Source organism: Sitophilus oryzae, unplaced genomic scaffold, assembly GCF_002938485.1.
Source record: "Sitophilus oryzae breed Bouriz unplaced genomic scaffold, Soryzae_2.0 scaffold_465_pilon_pilon, whole genome shotgun sequence".
NCBI lineage: Eukaryota > Metazoa > Arthropoda > Insecta > Coleoptera > Curculionidae > Sitophilus > Sitophilus oryzae.
In genome coordinates, this window is record NW_022147046.1 from 4369084 (window position 1) to 4387509 (window position 18426).

An 18426-nucleotide genomic window follows, 5' to 3' on the forward strand; every position below is an offset into this window, starting at 1 on the left:
AAATATATACTTACTTATACAATATAGAGCTTTAAAATACATGAAAAATTTAAGGTGCCCGTTTTTCATGCTGGTGAATGTATTTTATCAATGAAGATTACAAAAAAAACGCGTTATTAAATGCAGATAAAAATTAACATTATTTATCTATCGATATTTCAGAACCAGCTGAATTTATTTTTCGATCATACATAATTTAATAATAGAGGAGACTCGTGATTCAAGGAAAAAAATAAATAAATAGCCTATGTATTATATCAACAAAAAAAATTACGTTAAATTTTCGGAGCTAGAATTTAATTTTACTAATTAGTTAGTTTCCACAGAGTCCTGCTCTGGGAAATAATATTCTTTAACTTGTTCTATAGCCTTCACCCATTCAGGGGCGTATCCTGTGGGGTCCTCCAAGTAATATTTACGATTAGGCTGAAAAAAATAAATAAAAAAAATAATAAAGCGAAAATAAAAATTAAATAAACTTGACTTACAGTATGAACGAAAAAAGTCTTAAAGTTCTTGGCCTCCGCCCTCAATTCCTTACTCCACGGTACTTCCCCTTTGTACGTCATCGTCACCGGATCTACGTAATACAAATGGGGCCCTAAAGTGAGCAAGAACATTCTCCGTCTGGGAAATATTCCCTTACGTTTATCTATTAGACCTGAAAAGAATAGAAAAGGAGTATAGAGTTGGGTTGTTATTTAACTATTGTAATCGCAAAACATTTTCCGATGCACATCATCAATCATATACTTTAACTACTTCAAATAATAAAGGCATTTTGAAAAGCATTTAAAAGATAAAAAAACGCTGCTAAGACTATCAAAATGTTGATCTAATAACAATTTGACGTTTATACTTTTAGGCGAAAAGCAACTTTTTTCCTAAGCCTACCATGACTTCACTTAATCATCGTTTCTTGTTCACTATTATTAATATCTTAATTATTAGATATTAATACATCTGGTATTATGGTATTCTGGTATTTCGTCGATTTTAAAATAAACTACTGTTTCTATCTTATTTTTTTGTTAGAATGGGCCTAATCAAGAGGGCTACTGATATTGTATTGTAAAAATAAGGTAATTGAGGGCTTATTTTTTGGTATTTATTATAATTTTGCTAATATCTTCGGTTTGAAAGAAGATATCAAGATGCGGTTTTCGCTGACTTTTTAAGCTTTTACTACTCTTTACTACCAGCTAAAATAGCACATACTATCGTATTTATTTTTTGTGTAAAAACCCGCGATGTTTGTTAAATTGTAAGAAAGCGCCCCCTAGCGTCTACGTTCAAAACCTTATTATTATTATTATTATTATTATTATGGTATAATATAGAGTAAGAAATGCTCTTCTAAACGAGCCCTCGTTTGTTGGATTCTGATCATCCATTCCGGAGTTATTAACATTTAAATAAAGACAGATCTAACCTTCCCCCACCACTTTATTTTAGCAGATATGGGAAAATGGTTCTAACAAAAAAAATCCAAAATTTACTGAAGATTATGAAGCTATTATTTATAGTACCCATTATCTAGGCAAAATTCTGTAAAAAATCTATTTTCTTATTTTCCATAGCAGTTGCGCCACCTAGCGGCCTTTTTACAAACTTGAAAATAATGTCCAGCAATTTCTCATAGTCCCTTTAGTTATAAATATTTTTTTCCGTAAGCCCTACGGCTAATACTTTCCGAGATACAGCCGAGAGCTATTCTTAGTGGGACACCCGGTACATCAATAAATAAATAAATAATCCATAATAACGCTTAGAATAATCTTCATAAAGGACTAGTTTTTGCCAATATGTAATAAGTAAAATAAGCTATAAAACAAATAAATCAATTAACTACTAAAATATTAGTTATTAAATCAAAAATAAATCGTAAAAATCTTTAAAAAATGATATAATAAATATATTGTTTGTCACTAATAAATATATTGTTTGCCACATTGTGATGGATTCATCTCATAAATCCATCACAATCTGGCGAGATGACGAGCCCTGTCACCATCGCTTGTCACTCAAAGTTGATCACGTGCATTGGAAATTGTTTTGCGATTACCATATCTGTTATTTTATAACAGTTATTTAGAAATAACATAACGCAACCGTTGCTATATAAAATAACGACACGTAGAGATCGACCGCTCGTGATACGAAGACTGCGCTCTGCATCGCCACGAATTTATATGTTACTCAAAGCAATTCCAAAAAATATTAGTATGAAAAATCTCAGTTATTTCGACAACCATCGATAACGGACGGCAGTCAAGATACAGCGGAGTGGGAAATGCGCTACGGCGATCGTTGCTGCATCGGTCGATGGTCGTGTTGAGCTCGTAACAGCTTAAAAATAACGTATATAAAATAAGCAGTTTTTTTTAACCAGTTGCGAGCATAACGCGTGGCGATCGGGATAACTAGAGTGGGAAAGTAACGCTGCTGCATCGGTCGATTGTCGATATTAGACTCGAAACGGGTTGGAAAATAACGTATAGCAAATAAGCAGTTATTTCGATATGTTATTTTTTAACCTGTTATGAACATAACGGGCGGCGCGGCGGTTGAGATTAGCGGAGTTGGAAAATAATAGCTTTTCCGCCTGTGTAGGTCGATCGCTGTGTACGGTGGCGTTAGAATTTAATTATTTAATTTTTAATACATATATATACATATATCTGCAAAAAATATAACTAAAGGGTATTTTGCGTTTTCTAAAACATATCGACAGTCAGAATTTATTTCAACAGTTTGAAAGTGATTTTGTTTTGTCGGATTTCTGGGTATTCTTTGACATCAATAATGCATGGTAAATAAAAATAATTATTAATTATAACTGAATTAAAGAAAATTGTCTTGATTAAGCTTCTGTTATTATAGTACGAGAGCTAGCAACGTCGAAAAAACAAGTATTTTAAGAGGTCTGGCCCTTTGATATATCTTTTACTATGCTCTCTAGAACAACATGTGGCCCGTCTGGCTGCCGGTAAACGTTGCGTTCTCTACTGCGCATTGAAAGAAGATCGATCCTATATTTTTATTAGTCCTTTAAATTCTAGTATTGAATATAAATCGAACATGTCTCCATAGCGCAGTGCGTAGAGTTTCCGACCACGAACCGATGATTCAGAGTTCGAATCCGGGTCAGGACTAGGACTTTTTTATTTTATTTTCATTTATATTCTGATAGTAAAGTATTAAATATTTGTTTTTTTAATCACCAGATTTATTTAATACTTTACTATCAGAATATAAACGAAAATAAAATAAAAAAAGTCTTTGCCCTGACCCGGATTCGAACTCTGAATCATCGGTTCGTGGTCGGAAACTCTACGCACTGCGCTATGAAGACATGTTCGATTTATATTCAATACTAGAATTTATAGGACTAAATTAATAAAAAATATAGGATCTTCTTCCGATGCGCAGTAGTGAATGCAACGGGTATTGGCAGCCAGACGGGCCGCATGCTGTTCCAGAAAGCACAGTAAAAGATATATCAGAGCCAGACGTCTTAAAATACTTTCTCTAAAACGTTGCTAGCTCTTAGACTATTAGGATCGTTTTGGGCAAGTTTATTTTACTATTTTGCTCTTTGCAAACTTATTTTTATATATTTATTTACATCTTAATATATTTGTTTTGTAACTTATTACTTGTTTTGTAGTTATTAAGTTTCAGTTACTTAGTTATTTTTATTAATATTTTTAAATAATGTACTTTCATTGTTTTTTTATGTTTTAAAACTCTTCAAAGGCAATTTTACTTTGAACTTTGAAGAAATTGTGAAGGATGATTAGAAATGTAGTGATTAAATGAATTAAAATTTTGGTGATTAGAAATATTAATTGCTTTTCAACGACTTAAATAAATAAAGACTGTCTAAGCTAATTATTTTTTAAATATTGATTTTTTTTAATAATTATTTTCTTAATTATTAATAATATAATAAACATATTCTAAAAATTAAAACACAGTTTGATTTGTTTATAAATTTTATATTTTAAGTACATTATTTTTGATTAAGAAATAATTATGGAGTTTTTTATGATTCTACTACAATTTGGACAATTTATATGCTCTTTTAAGGTGCGTTTTGACTTGAGCACGCACGAGCTGAGCGTACGCGCACGGCATTCGTTCGCGCTCTCGGCTCCGTTCAAATTAAAAACTTATTTTTCGACGAATGAAGTGATCCACTTGTGCCCGCACGGCAGAGTTGTCTCATACCGATCAATATATTTTTGACGCTTGGCCTAATCTACGTCTAGCACATTTAAATATTCATTGGTTATTTACTTACCCTGTTTAAGTATGAGATTTCCCTCGGCAAATTCGTGGAAGGGATTGCCCTCCTGACGTAACAGTCTATCTTCGACATCTTCGGCCGAGATGTCGGTAATTTTCCGATCGGTTTCGGATTTTTTGCGCGTCGGAGGAGCTACGGTACTAGAAACTGGCAGTATATTTTCTATAGCTAATCTGAAAAAGAAAACGAAATCTATTGCAACACAAGGAAATCAATTATTGTAGGTACTTACTTTGAGGCTTTTATTGGATCCAGACCCGGCTCCTTATCCGGCATGATACTGATGCTATTGCTACGGTCGCAAATGTACTCTACGTCGGAGAGTTTAGGCGGAGGCCCCAGGTCATCGAAGTCGACTTCTTCGAAGAACTCGTGCTTCCTCAAACTGACATAAGTAGTCTCATCGGACGCCCCTGTTTCAACAAAAGAAAAAATGGAATAAAAATAAGAAAGCATTGTCGTTTCACATCAATAATTTTAATTGTAAATAAGATATAAACTTCGACTCTGTCTTACTTGTATAATCTTATTTTTAAAAAATGTCTATACCTATGTGGCGGATTCATCTTTCCAAAAAAATCCTTTATGGAAAGTTACGTTACCTTACGTTAAAATAACATTTAACATGATTTTAACAGAACGTCAACGGTTTCTTGTAGACGTATCTGTTTTAAAAAAGTAAAGTGTTCTCGAATAGTTGAATTTAAATATTTTAAATAGTTTTTTTCTTTATTCTTTGTATTTTTTTGCTTCCGACGACGGAAAGAGATAACTTTCCGAAATGTTAAGCATTTTTTTTGCTTTGTTAGGCAAATTTGTATTACTGTAAACATAACTTCTGACAAGCAGCGTCCGTTTAGGTTTAACGCAGAAATGTTTACAAAAAATAATTATTTTATTTTGTAGATTTTCTTGCAGTGCAGTGGCGAAATACCCATAAAGGATTTTTTGGGAAATCTTATTTTTGTTGAAAGCTGGTTCTTTGATATATCTTTTACCATGCTCTCTTGAACAGCATGCGGTCTATCTGGTTGCCGATACCCGTTGCGTTCACTACTGCGCATCGGAAGAAGATCCTATATTTTTTCGGCCGGCTTATATTCAATACTAGAATTTAAAAGACTAATAAAAATATAGGATCTTCTTTCAATGCGCAGTAAGGAGCACAACGTTTACCGACAGCCAGATGGCCTGCATGCTGTTCCAGTTCCTGTTCCTTAAAATACTTGTATTCCCGACGTTGCTAGCTCTAGTTGCTAGCTCTAGAACTATGCATTTCCATTATCCATGTTCATAGGAACTTTTGTTCATTGATGAGGAACCAACGAGTACTTATTTAAAACTTTTGCAAGCTAATTATACTAAAATTTTTTAAAGGTTGCTATTAGACTTGGATGAAGGCAAATTAATACAATTGCATTTATCTCATCAAGGAGGCCGAAATCCACAAAATTTCAAGAGACAAAAACTTTTAATCTGCATTACACTGCTTACACTATTTCGCTAATAATAGAAAAGTCAGCGGCGCACATGTTTTTTTTTAGAAAAATATTCCAGTGATAACCCATTGGCACGTCCTTTGTGGACATGTCGACACTCTTTTAGTTTGAAAATAATATGTCGCATTTATAGTAACTTTTACCCTCAAAATTTCATTTGAATCACTAAAAGTACTTGGAAGCAAATTATAATAAATCGAAAAAATATTAAGACTTTAACACCCTGTAGCTACGAAACAAAGCACAATCGGACCTATGTTGATATGAAAAATAAATCTTACTTTTACGTGAAGACTCTCCCCACGAGAGATGGCACATGTTTTTTGAAACACCCTGTATATAAGGCAATATTTAAGGTATAATGTAAATAGAACTAGTAAAAAAAGCTAAAAAATACAGTACAGCTCTCGTTATCCTCGTCAAAGGTCGCAGGTTCATTTCCTGCTGACGATATAACAAAAGCTTTTTTTAAAAATTGAATACCTAGTTCTCATATCCTCAGCCTTGATGTAAAAGCGTAAAGAAGCTTTCTATTATCTATTATACATTTATTATGCATATTTTTGGACTTCTAAAGGAATTTTAAAGAAATGCAATTGATTTCTTTCTTTCAAAAAATATTTAATATCTATATAATTTATAATTATTATATTATAATTTTTATCGTACAATCGAAAAAAAAAACAACTCAAATTATCTTAGAAATACCGATTCATTGATGAACGCCATTAAATTTTACATAAAATGTCACAGATCGGCATTTCTAAAGTAACTTGACGCCGTTTTTTGTTAGATCATGCCGTATTTAGAGCTATAAAGTGCATCAACTAACATGAGACAATCTTTTAAAAATTGCACATTATTTTATTTAGAATATGACTAAGATTTTAGAGTAAACGAATTATTTTGTTTATATTCTGAAAAGATTATGTGTCTTGTCAAAGTTATATTAATCAAAAAAGCATAATATACTCGTAAAAAACTTGTACGTATACACATTCAATATACCGGATGCGTCTCGAAAGTGGCTCACCCCTATAACTTTTTATTTTTTTAGGTAAAAAACGAGATTTGGTATGTTAGTATATGACAAAAATGATTGATTGACGTATTCAATTGTTTTTGGTGTCTGTTTCACAGGAAATGACTACAACTTTTAATTTTTAAATGGCACCCTCGGTATATTTCTACTTTATTCGATAGAAAATGACATTCTGACTAGAATGCCATATCATATGTCAACTTTTGACATTTTCGCTTAAAAAAATCATATTTAAAATTTCAATATAGAGTGCTATGATTGTGTTAAAAACATTAATCAAGGAGGCTTGAAAAAATACATTTGATCGTCTAATGTTTTTCATGTCTAGCCCTGGCTGGACCAAAGTTGTTCAAATCGTTTTTTTAATCATTTCTCAATTTTTTCAAATGGAACAAGGGTGGCTCATTAGCATATTTGGAAAAAGCATTTTTTTACGAATAATTTGGTACCACACACTTGGTATATCGAGTCAATTTGTCGTTATGAACCGCATGTTCAATTTTCAATTTTCAAATAAACCATATGCAAAAATGTCAAAAGTTGACATATGATATGTCATTCTATTCAGAGAGTCATTTTCTATCCAATAAAGTAGAAATATATCGAGGGTGCCGTATAAAAATCAAAAGTTGTAGTCATTTCCGGTGAAACAGGAAGTAACCAAAAACAGTTGAATACGTCAATTAATTCTAAATTATATCATATACATACTAACATTCCAAATCTCTTTTTTTATCTGAAAAAATAAAAAAGTTATAAGGGTGAGCCACTTTTGAGACGCACCCGGTATTTGGTAGTTTCTCCAACGAGAAGATACATGACAGCGACAGAGCGACACTTGTCATAAATCTTCTTCTTCTTCTTTTAGAAGGCGTATCGCCTGTTTAGTTCCGGTTTCCTCCTCGTCTAAGCAACTCTTGCGAGGTTGACTGCCAACTGTCTTGCCAACTTTTAGGTAGTCGTCCAGTAGGTCTTCTGCCATGGGGTACGTTGTTGCGAATTATTATGGCCATTCTGTCGGGGCCCATTCTATTGACATGCTAGTTCCATTCTCTTCTTCTCTGCCTTATCCATCTGACAACGTCGTTTGTTTGGCACTTTTCTCTTATGTCTACATTTCTGTCTGTCCCTCAATGTGTATCCAGTTATCATTCTTAAGGTCTTCATTTCAGTAGTTCGTAGGATTCTCTTTGTTACTGATGTTTCAGCTCTGGTTTCCGCACCATATGTCATCACTGGTCGTATGCAGGTTTTGTATATTCTTGACTTACATTCTGTACTCAAATGTTTGTTTTTCCATATAGGATATTTAAGATGTCCTAATATTGCGGCAGCTTTATTGGCTTGTTTCCTTACTTCTTCTTCCAGGAATCCTGAGCTTGTAATTTTGCATCCGAGGTATTCGAATGACATTATCTGATCAATAGTTTTGTTTTTTATTACCAATTTGCACCGTAGAGGCTCCTTTGTAATGGTCATGCATTCGGTCTTATTTGTGGAAATTTGCATGTTAAGTTTTTCTGCCTGTCTGTTAAAAGCTTGTAGCATTCTTTGGAGGTCGTTCTCCGACTCTGCAATAAGTACTACGTCATCGGCATAGCATAATATGTTTACTTTATGCATTCCCATTCGATATCCTAATCCAGTATTCTTGACGGTTTTTATTACTTGATCCATGATTGTGTTGAATAACTGTCATAAATTGTCATAAATAAATGCCTTAATTGTCAAAAAAAAATTACAATTTGTAGACAAAGGTAAAGTAAACAAACAAACAAACAAACAAACAAACAAACAAAAGAGAATACAAAAACAAGTATACAAATTACATTATCAGTCTTATTGTTTAAAATAAGCATTATATTATATAATATATAATAATTATAAATGTTTACAACTCGGTTTACAATGTCAAAGAATAAAAAAATAAATATAAGATTCAAAAATATTTAGTAAGTTTATAGTAAATATAGTAATAGCAAACATTAGACCAGTGTTTACAAGATCAAATTCGATTATCAAAATATAAGTCATTTACGGCGTAGAAAGCCATGTCTAGTAAATAAGATTTCAATCCTTTGCGAAATGAAGAATGATGTTATGGATTTGATTTCAAATGGCAGATGATTGTGCATTTTTTTCGAGTTGTATAATATTAATATTAAACTTTTAACTGTTAACTCTGAGCGTGGGGTAGGTAGATAAAGAGCTTGCTCCGCGTTCCTGAGTGGATAAGTCGATAAGTGTGAGATGGCCTTTCTTAAGAAACTGATACATGCTTACGTATTAGGCAAATGGATTCAAATATAAATAAGGAAGGAAGAGTTAATATTTTTAATTTTTTAAAAAAGTCCTGGCAATGAGTTCTGATGTTCAGTCCCAGTGAATATCGAACAGCTCTCTTCTGGAGCTTGAAAATACGGTCAAATTGAGTCGGACAACACGTACCCCAGAATGGAAGGACATATCTGAGGTGCGACTCAAAAAGTGCAAAATAAACAGTTCTAGCCACTGACAAGTTAAGCTCCTTAGAAACAGATCTTAATGCAAAACAGGCAGAGCTCAATTTTTTCGACAAAGCGTCGATATGCATGTCCCATTTTAGAGAATTGTCTACAACAAGCCCTAAGAATTTTACAGATTTTACAACCTCAATGGTGGTGTTGTTAAGTACAAAAGGCTGCAGCGAGTTTTTATACAACAAAGCTTTAGTTTTAGAAATGTTGATACTCAGGAGATTCGAATCGCACCAAGATTTAATGGTGATTAAGTCATTTGATATAATCCTGTGAAGTGCCGTGACGTCCTTGTTGCTCCAAGTGAAGCTAGTGTCGTCCGCAAAAAGGCATATTTTACCACTGATGTTTATGTTAGCAATGTCGTTAATAAAAAGAAGAAACAAAATAGGGCCTAGTACTGAGCCTAGAGGTACTCCACAATCTATTGGCTTGCTAGAAAACAACGTGGTAAACCACCCTTACAAGTTATCTATCATTTTAGTTCACAAGTAAATTGAATTTTCTGTCATTTATTGGACGTCTTCCCTGGCTCATTGGATATATAGAATTACGTGTACCGTTGTTGTTATGTCGACAATGGCAAGTAATCCATAACTATATTCTTTGTTTACTACTATGAGCATTTAAACAAAACAATATCACAAATGTTTATACCATGTTCCAATTTTACAACAGAAGTTACTTCGCCCTCTCCGTATTTTTAAAAATAAGTTTACAGATACTGTTTACAAACTTTTTACAAACAACACAAAATTAACAACAATGGTTGGACAAGTAAATATTGACATTTAAGTTTGTAAATACATTGACTATATTTAGAAATAATGATTATTTAGTTCTCTAAAAAAAGTTTACAGGTCTAAATATACATAAGAAAATATTATATACTGAAAAAGACTAAAAGATATTATTAATCGATCCAATATAAATAGATATACACACGGAACAAAAACTATACAGGGTGGTCCGAACAGTATTCCGGAAACTTCGGCAGCATATTCTGCAGATAAAATAAGTAAAAAAGTTCCTTAAATGTATGTCCTAAAATGCTTAGTTTCGGATATACAGGGTGTAAAAGTTTCATTTTTATTTCGATTTTTTTCAAATAATTTCTGAAGTAATGTCAATATTTTGACGAAGAAGTCTGACTTTTGAAGAAGAAATGACTTTTGAAGATTTTGTTTGAGAGTTCTTTGACATGAGAAATTTGATTTTGATGTCAATATGACTCCTATTTGTAGGGGGCGCCACCTACATGTGTTTAAACTGATTTAAAGAGTAATAACTTTTTATCCATACCCGTATAAAATACTGAATCAAAAATATACATTTATGACGATTATTACATAAAAAAGATCTCTTGGTAAAAATCGCTACGAATAATAGTTCTCCAGATATTTAGAACCGAAATTATCAATACCTGTCATCATTGACATAAATTAAACATAATATGTTGACTAAATAGTTATTAGACTGAAATCATAAATTTGAAATGTTTTTGTGCCAAAAATTCAACAGAAACTGTTTTGTCATCATTTTTTCGCGGAAAAATTTGTGGTTAATTTAAAAAAATAAAAATTTCCCAAATTTATTATTTCAGTCAAATAACTATCTACTTAAGGTGTTTATTTTTTTGTCAATAATCACATGTATTGACTATATCTATTCTAAATATCTTGAGATCGGTTGCTCGTAGCGATTTTTACCAAGAGACATTTTTTTCGTAGAAAGTCACGGAAATGTATATTTTTTTATTCAGTAGTTTTATACAGGTACGGACAAAAAGTTGCTATTCTTTAAATCAGTTTAAATACATGTAGGTGGCGCCCCCTATAACTAGGAGTCATATTGACATCAAAATCAAATTTTCATCCAAATATTGACGTTACTTCAGAAATTATACCAATTTTCATCCAAATATTGACGTTACTTCAGAAATTATTTGGAAAAAATCGAAATAAAAATGAAACTTCTACACCCTGTATCTCCGAAACTAAGCAGTTTAAGACATACATTTATACAAACTTTTTTACTTATTTTCATCTGCAGATTATGCTGCTGAAGTTTCCGAAATACAGTTCGGACCACCCTGTATACCGAACTTATTATTTTGACAACACACTACATTACAAAAAAATATGTGAAGTAGGATAGTTATGAGAATTGTGTTGTCACAAATAGAGATGAGTTTTATAAAAATAGAAATAATGATGTAAATCGCATTTTAATGCATCAATTAGGATGCCATAAAATTGTTGTAAGTTGTAAATCCCCCTGTAGAATAATTGATTCTGTCAGAAAATATTTTCATTCTATAGTAAATAGTAAATAATACACATTGAAAATATCAGCCATATTTCTAACATATGACCAAAATTTTATAATCTTAAAAATAAAAAGTAAATAAATATAAACTATGCAATTGAAATATGTGATGCAAATTAAGTAAGAAATACACCATATAATCGAAATACAAAACGGCGCCAAGATGATTTGGAAGTCACAATCTTGTTCTCTCGCAGCCTGACAATCACATATTCTTGTACCGAATTGAACGCTCTACAAAAAAGGTCTCTTTTTTCGATAAACCTACTCCTTCAAAATTTATCCACGGTTAAAGTTAACCACTCAGTAAATTCCTAAATTCTTCAACTTTTTTGACAAAATTATGATTATTTTTGAAAAATTTATTCTATTACTGTAAAAATATAAAATTAATTCTTTGTTTTAATAAACATTCTTTAGTTCGATTTCGATATTTCATCTTATACAATACTTTTTTCAATACCACATACCACATCAGTTTCAAAGTTGCAGAAACAATTAAACATGCTTGCATTGAGATTTTGGTTTTCAGGCTAGTGTTTACACAAAAATTATTGCAATGGGTCTCCTTGTAGTACAAATGATTAGAAGATTAGGTGGCAACATGGACGTAGCCATTACATTTCTCTAGGGGGGTCGAAATACTAATAAACAGAAAACATAATAAACATTAACGTTTCTTTTCTCAAATTCGAATGAGTGGCAATTTCCAGGGGTGGGGGGGCATGGCCCTCCCCTGCCTCCCTCCGGTCCGACAGTGGTTAAACGAGAGATTTCCGGGTACATGGATTGACAGAAGGGGACCAATTGAATAGCCTCCAAGATCGCCGGATTTAACACCCTTAGACTTCTTTCTTTTAGGACATCTTAAATCCATTGTTTATAAAACACAACCTACATGTTTATAAAACACAACCTACAACCTTGATGATCTTAATAGGCAAATTACAGCAGAATGCCGGTCAATTCCCGGTGAAGTTTTTCGAAATGTTAGGGAGGAGTTTGAAAACAGACTTTATTATTGTTTACAGAAAAATGGACGACATTTTGAACAACTTATAAGATAGGGCATAAGTGGTGTAACCTAACCTTCTAATCATTTATACTACAAGGAGATCCATTGCAATAATATTTGTGTAAACATTAGCCTAAAAACCAAAATCTCAATGCAGGCATGTTTAATTGTTTCTGCAACTTTGAAACGCGATTATTCGGAAATCTCTGGACAAAAATCAACAAAGTAGGATACCACTGAAAAGATAATTAAACGCCCTTTAAAACGATGTGCCACATGACCCCCGTTCCCATTTAAGATTATAAAGGTGACATCTACCCCTCTTAGGGGGTTGAAAGAACAAGGCTAAAAATATTAATTTTAAGTGTCCCCCTTACAAATAAAATTGACGTGTCTTTCCGATTTTTCATATTTTTAACTGCAAGAAAGATATTAAAGGTGGGAAGCAGGGTTTGGAAGTAGTTAATTAAGACGTAATTTACCTGATTAACTACGTGTAGTTTTTCTTCAAAAACTACGTCTTTTCCTGTTCATTAACTACATGAAAACTATGATAATGAACTAGAATTATAAATTCATAAAAAACAGAATATAAAGGATAACACAATATATTAAAATTATTATAAAATACGAAAACTCAAAACATTAAAACATATTATGTGTTTTCTAAAGCTTCAACTTATTATAACCTCACCTTAAACCTGCCTCAAAGCTTTGATATTTGAAAGTTACATACATAGGTTACATAAACTACACCCCCTACATAAACTACACGTAATGTAGTTTATGTAGCTTTTAAAAGTAACATGTAGTTTTCTGAACCCTGGTGGGAAGTTTTAAAATTAACACAGTGTATAATATTCTATCATTCAATATAGATAACGCATACAGATTATAGAACTTTTTAATAATAAATTTTCATGATAAGATAGAGGCTATAAAATACATAAGTATATTTCTACAATGCACACACAATTCCACTGCAGTATATAAATCAATTATAAACTTACCTAAACGACGGGTTGGCTCTAAAACTAGTAATTTTTCTATGAAGTCTTTTATTCTCTCGTCAAAACCGTCCGGGAATTTGTATTCCAGACGTAAAATTTTTTGGAAAATAAGATATTCGCTGCCACCGACAAATGGCATTTGTCCGGAAGCCATTTGAAACACTAAAAAAATTATTTTAATATTAATTTTCATTTAATTTGATCCTACTACTGTATATATACACATACCTATGCATCCTAAGGCCCATAAATCTGAAGCATATGACGATTTAGATTCTTGTAACATTTCAGGACTAACAAATTGGGCAGTTCCAACAAAACTATTCCTTCTCCTGTTGGATTGTTGAACATCATCATCTTCGGTACCATCTTAAATCAAAATCCCATTTTTTCTAAGTGTAAAAACAATATTAAAGAAGATTAACTCACCATTAATATCATTATCTTCAGATTTCTCAATTTTGGCACTGCCAAAATCAGTGATCAATATATGGAAATTGTGATCGAACAAAATATTTTCCGGTTTTAAGTCTCTGTGCACGATTTTCTTTGAACGTAGATATTCGAGTGCAAGGACCAGCTCGCAACTGTAATACCTTGAATAAAAATAGGCATTAGTACTCAAAATTCACAAATAAAGACAACTACCATTATTAAAAATTTTGTAATTGTAAAAATTATTGAAAAATGGACTCACCTGGTACATTCAAAATTGAACTTTTTATATAGATTAATATGTTTTAGCAGTTCCCCATTTTTGGCATAAGTTAAAACAAAGTACAACCTTCCAGGATCTTGAAAAGTACTGTATAAATGAACAATATATGGACACAAGCTTTCTAATATTCTCAGAACTTCTTTTTCACGCATAACATACTCCGATTTCTTCTCTCGAATAATATGGGCCTTTTCAAGAACTTTGACTACAAATAAATATAATTAATATTAGAAAACATAAACCAAGTATATGCTGTAACTTACTGGCATATTCTTTGTTAGTCTGTACATCCTTTGCTAAATAAACAGTGCTAAAGCTACCTTCCCCAATAACTTTTCCAAATATGAAATCCGAAGGAGTCTTTTTGCGAATCTCCTGTTGTTCTGCATTGGTATTTGGTGGGGTCATTATACTAATTGATCTACTGAACTAAAACAAGTTAATATTTATTTATCGAACAATTTATTCTGTCATATAACTGCTTTATAATGCTTTTCTAAGAAATAAGGACAGACTGCATTATTATGGAAATAAATTTTAAAGACATATGGCTACTTATGAAATATATTGTTAAGATTACCTTCACTTTCTAAATTTAAATAGAAGCAAAATAAATATGTATATGGGGACTATGTTGCAAAATATTTAACAATGTTTTTTATTTGAACTTATTTAAATTTTCCTAGACAAAATAAACGAGCTTGCAGCATTCAAGGCGTTCTAAATGACTCAAATAAATAAACAAACGGTTTGACTTTGACCTAATATCGATGGAAACACAACAATTGGAGAAATCTGTTAATAACAGAGGAAAATGAAGACCTACCTGCTATTTTTATTTAATAAAGGAACTGTACGTCACATCAGACTTTGCGTCATTAGGTTGGAAATCCATGAAAACCTCAGGCGACGAATAATAGTAATTTTCAACTGATAAAAGGCAAATTTACGTCACGATACAACCAAATGATCAGTAAAAATATGACCTTTAAACACTGCACTAGTTCATTCAAGAATTCCTGAATGTAACGGTGAACGAAAACGATAGTATACTGAACGAAGGCTGTGAATTTCTCGACGGTTCCGTTGAATATTGGCTGCAAATATAACTGAAATTAAAATACCACAAAGGAATTGACCGTTTTTAGTTCGAAATAAAGAAATTCCCAGAATTTACTGGTTTTCAGTTGGGATTTTGACGTTGGTTGACGTTGGTTAACGATCAAACGTCAACAAATTTACGATATACGTCATGTACTATAAAACGCTTACTTCTCGAAGGCTCTCTCTATCTCACACACAGTGGGACTTACTGCAATGCCGTCACGTTGGTCGTTTATTAGTTTACGTCACTACTGGGAATTCCTCAGTAAGGAGAAGTATCGATAACGATAATTCACAAGATTCTTTTCGATATGCAAAGTCTTCCAAAAAATTGGTTGGTAGTAAAAAAAGTAGTCAAAATAATATGACAATAATTATTGATTTAAAATTTGCGGTTCGTAACGAAAATTTGACTCAAAATACCAAGTGTGTGGTATCAAATTATTCATAAAAAAATGATTTTGCCAAATATGCTAATGAACCACCCTCGTTCCATTGTTTAAACGATCCAATCTATTTTTCCAAAGCTCCTTGATTAAGAATTAGTTTTTTTAACATAGCCATATGGCACTCTAGATTGAATTTTAAAATACCATTTTGTATTATACAAAAATGTCAAACGTTATCATATGATATGTCATTCTATTCAGAATGTTATTTTCTATCGAATAAAATAAAAATTACCGAGGGTGCCATTTAAAAATCAAAAGTTGTAGTTATTTCCGGTAAAACAGGAAATGACCAAAAACAATTGAATTCCTCGTTCAATCCTAATTTATGTCATATACTAACATATCAAATCTGGTTTCATTTTATCTGAAAAATTAAACATTTTATAGGGGTGAGCCACTTTTGAGACGCACCCGGCATATCGGCTCAATATTTAGTAGAAAATGACACCCTGAATAGAATGAGATATCATATGTCAACTTTTGACATTATCAAATATGGTTGTCGTTGGTGGGGAAGCTCCTAGTCAGATGCTAGGGAAAATCTTTTTTGTTAAAGAAACACAGCGATTGCATTATATTTTGGTTGGTATTGAGACAAAAGTAGAAAGAAGCTTAAACCGCTCCCCCTAAAAATATCAAAAAATGAATGACGCCACATCGTGATATTGACGACGAATTTTGCTAAGAAAAAAAGCTAGTAGCGCACATGTTTTTTTTTTTTAGACAAATATTCCGGTAGTAACCCATATACACGTCCCTGGTGAATCTGTCCAGGCTTTTTTAGCATTAAAACATGTAGCACTTATAGTAACTTTTACCCTCAAAATTGATCTATGTAGAGGGTTCCAGAGGCGGGCAAAGATTGAACGAGTCGTTCATTCGAACGAGTATTAAAAATGAATCGTGAGATTCGATTCACTATTTAGAATACGGCTCGTTCAATTGAATCGTGGCCAGGACGGTGTTGTATTACTGTTTTGTTGTAATGGAACGAACGAGTTGTAAAAAAGAGCTGTCAGAATTATTGAATCGGATCACAAAGAGTCATAAGAATTAATTAATTGCTTACGATACGGTTCGTTTAGTTAAATCGTGCCAGCACGGATCCATAAACTGTGAACGATGAGCCGTTAAAAAGATTCGTAACGAATTGGGTCATAATGCGACTCGGTCGTTCAAAGAATCGTGAGAGTTAATTAATTACATACAATATACGTTTCGTTCAATTGAATCGTCGCCAGCACGGCAGCACGGATCCATAAGATTTGAACGATGAGCCGTGAAAAAGAATCGTAAGAATTGAATCGGATTACCATCAGGGCCTATTTTACCATAAGGCCCGGGCCTTGGGCCGGTGGTCTGGGGGGCCCGTTAAAGGTTGTAAAATATTCATAATTTCTTGAATTTTTGAATTTTATTGGAAAAGAGGGCCCGAATTTTTGCTTGGGCCTTAGGGCCCGACCAGATGAAAAATAGGCCCTGATTACAATGCGACTGATTTGTTTTTACGGCGCGCGATGCCGGCAGTGGTATAGGCAGAGAAAGATCGGTCTTGATCGGTCGGGTGTCGTGTACCAATATTTAGACTTGAACAAAAGCCCTAAACAAACAGCATGGGCATATAATGCAAACGATAAGAAAGTTATTTGAAAGAAAAAAACTTATTTATACTGTCCTTAGTACAATAGTAAGTAACGCATTTAATTTTCATGTTAATATTTTTGTTAAAATAATATTTACCGACTATAAACCCTTAAGCTGGATTTATAAACTCGGGAGTTGAGGTTCAGTTGAGGTGCAGTTGCCGTTCAAAATGTTCAACGCTATGAAATGAACGCGCGCATTTATAAAGTCAGTTGGTCGAAAAATGGGCAGTTCGTTTTACGTTCAGCGGAGTTCAAAGATGGGTTCAAAGATGCATTGGAAAATGACCCTTATTGTTGTTTCATTTTTTCTGTTAATGTGATGTTTATATTTTGCGTAATCGTGGATTACTGTGTTTGAACTTTGACAAATACCAGAAGTATTTTTAAATCGAAAGAAAAACGTTCGAAATTTTCACAATTCCAAACCTAACCTACAACCGAAACTGACAGTTTATAAATGCAAAAATATTGAACCTCAACTGCCGCGAACATCCAACTGCAACTGAACCTCAACTGAACGCCAACTTCCGAGTTTATAAATCCAGCTTAAAGCTGGATTATTAAATGCCGGACTAAAAGACGAAATCGTATTTTTATGCGTCTCAAAATAAACATTGTTGGCCTCTGCTCAATATAATAAAAAAAAACGGCGTCAACGATGATTATAAATGAAGAGCGCCGTCATTTTATATGTAGAATTATATGGGGATGTCATCGATGTTCATTTCCAAGCCAACTAGACGTCGTTTTTTTTCATTCATGCAGTATTATATATTATCTATTA

At 32.7% G+C, this 18426-nt stretch overlaps 1 protein-coding gene across 1 annotated transcript; it reads right to left on the reverse strand.

Annotated features, from left to right (window-relative positions):
* On the reverse strand, positions 1-15665 carry LOC115885962 (3-phosphoinositide-dependent protein kinase 1). The gene is made up of 10 exons (XM_030904996.1): positions 15267-15665; positions 14704-14869; positions 14420-14645; positions 14152-14318; positions 13951-14091; positions 13723-13884; positions 4545-4725; positions 4307-4485; positions 489-661; positions 1-426 (listed from the first exon to the last, which is right to left on the reverse strand). The coding sequence occupies exons 2-10, from the start codon at positions 14846-14848 to the stop codon at positions 310-312; spliced, it is 1491 nt and encodes a 496-aa protein (XP_030760856.1). The 5' UTR covers positions 14849-14869; positions 15267-15665; the 3' UTR covers positions 1-309.
* Between the last annotated feature and the right edge of the window lie 2761 nt (positions 15666-18426).

Coding starts and splice junctions, on each gene's coding strand:
- LOC115885962 (XM_030904996.1), bottom strand. CDS start 14,848: ATGACCCCACCAAATACCAATGCAGAACAACAGGAGATTCGCAAAAAG. Junction 14,319..14,419: donor TTCAATTTTGAATGTACCAG/GTGAGTCCATTT, acceptor TTTTTATTCAAG/GTATTACAGTTGCGAGCTGG. Junction 427..488: donor AGACTTTTTTCGTTCATACT/GTAAGTCAAGTT, acceptor TATTTTTTTCAG/CCTAATCGTAAATATTACTT.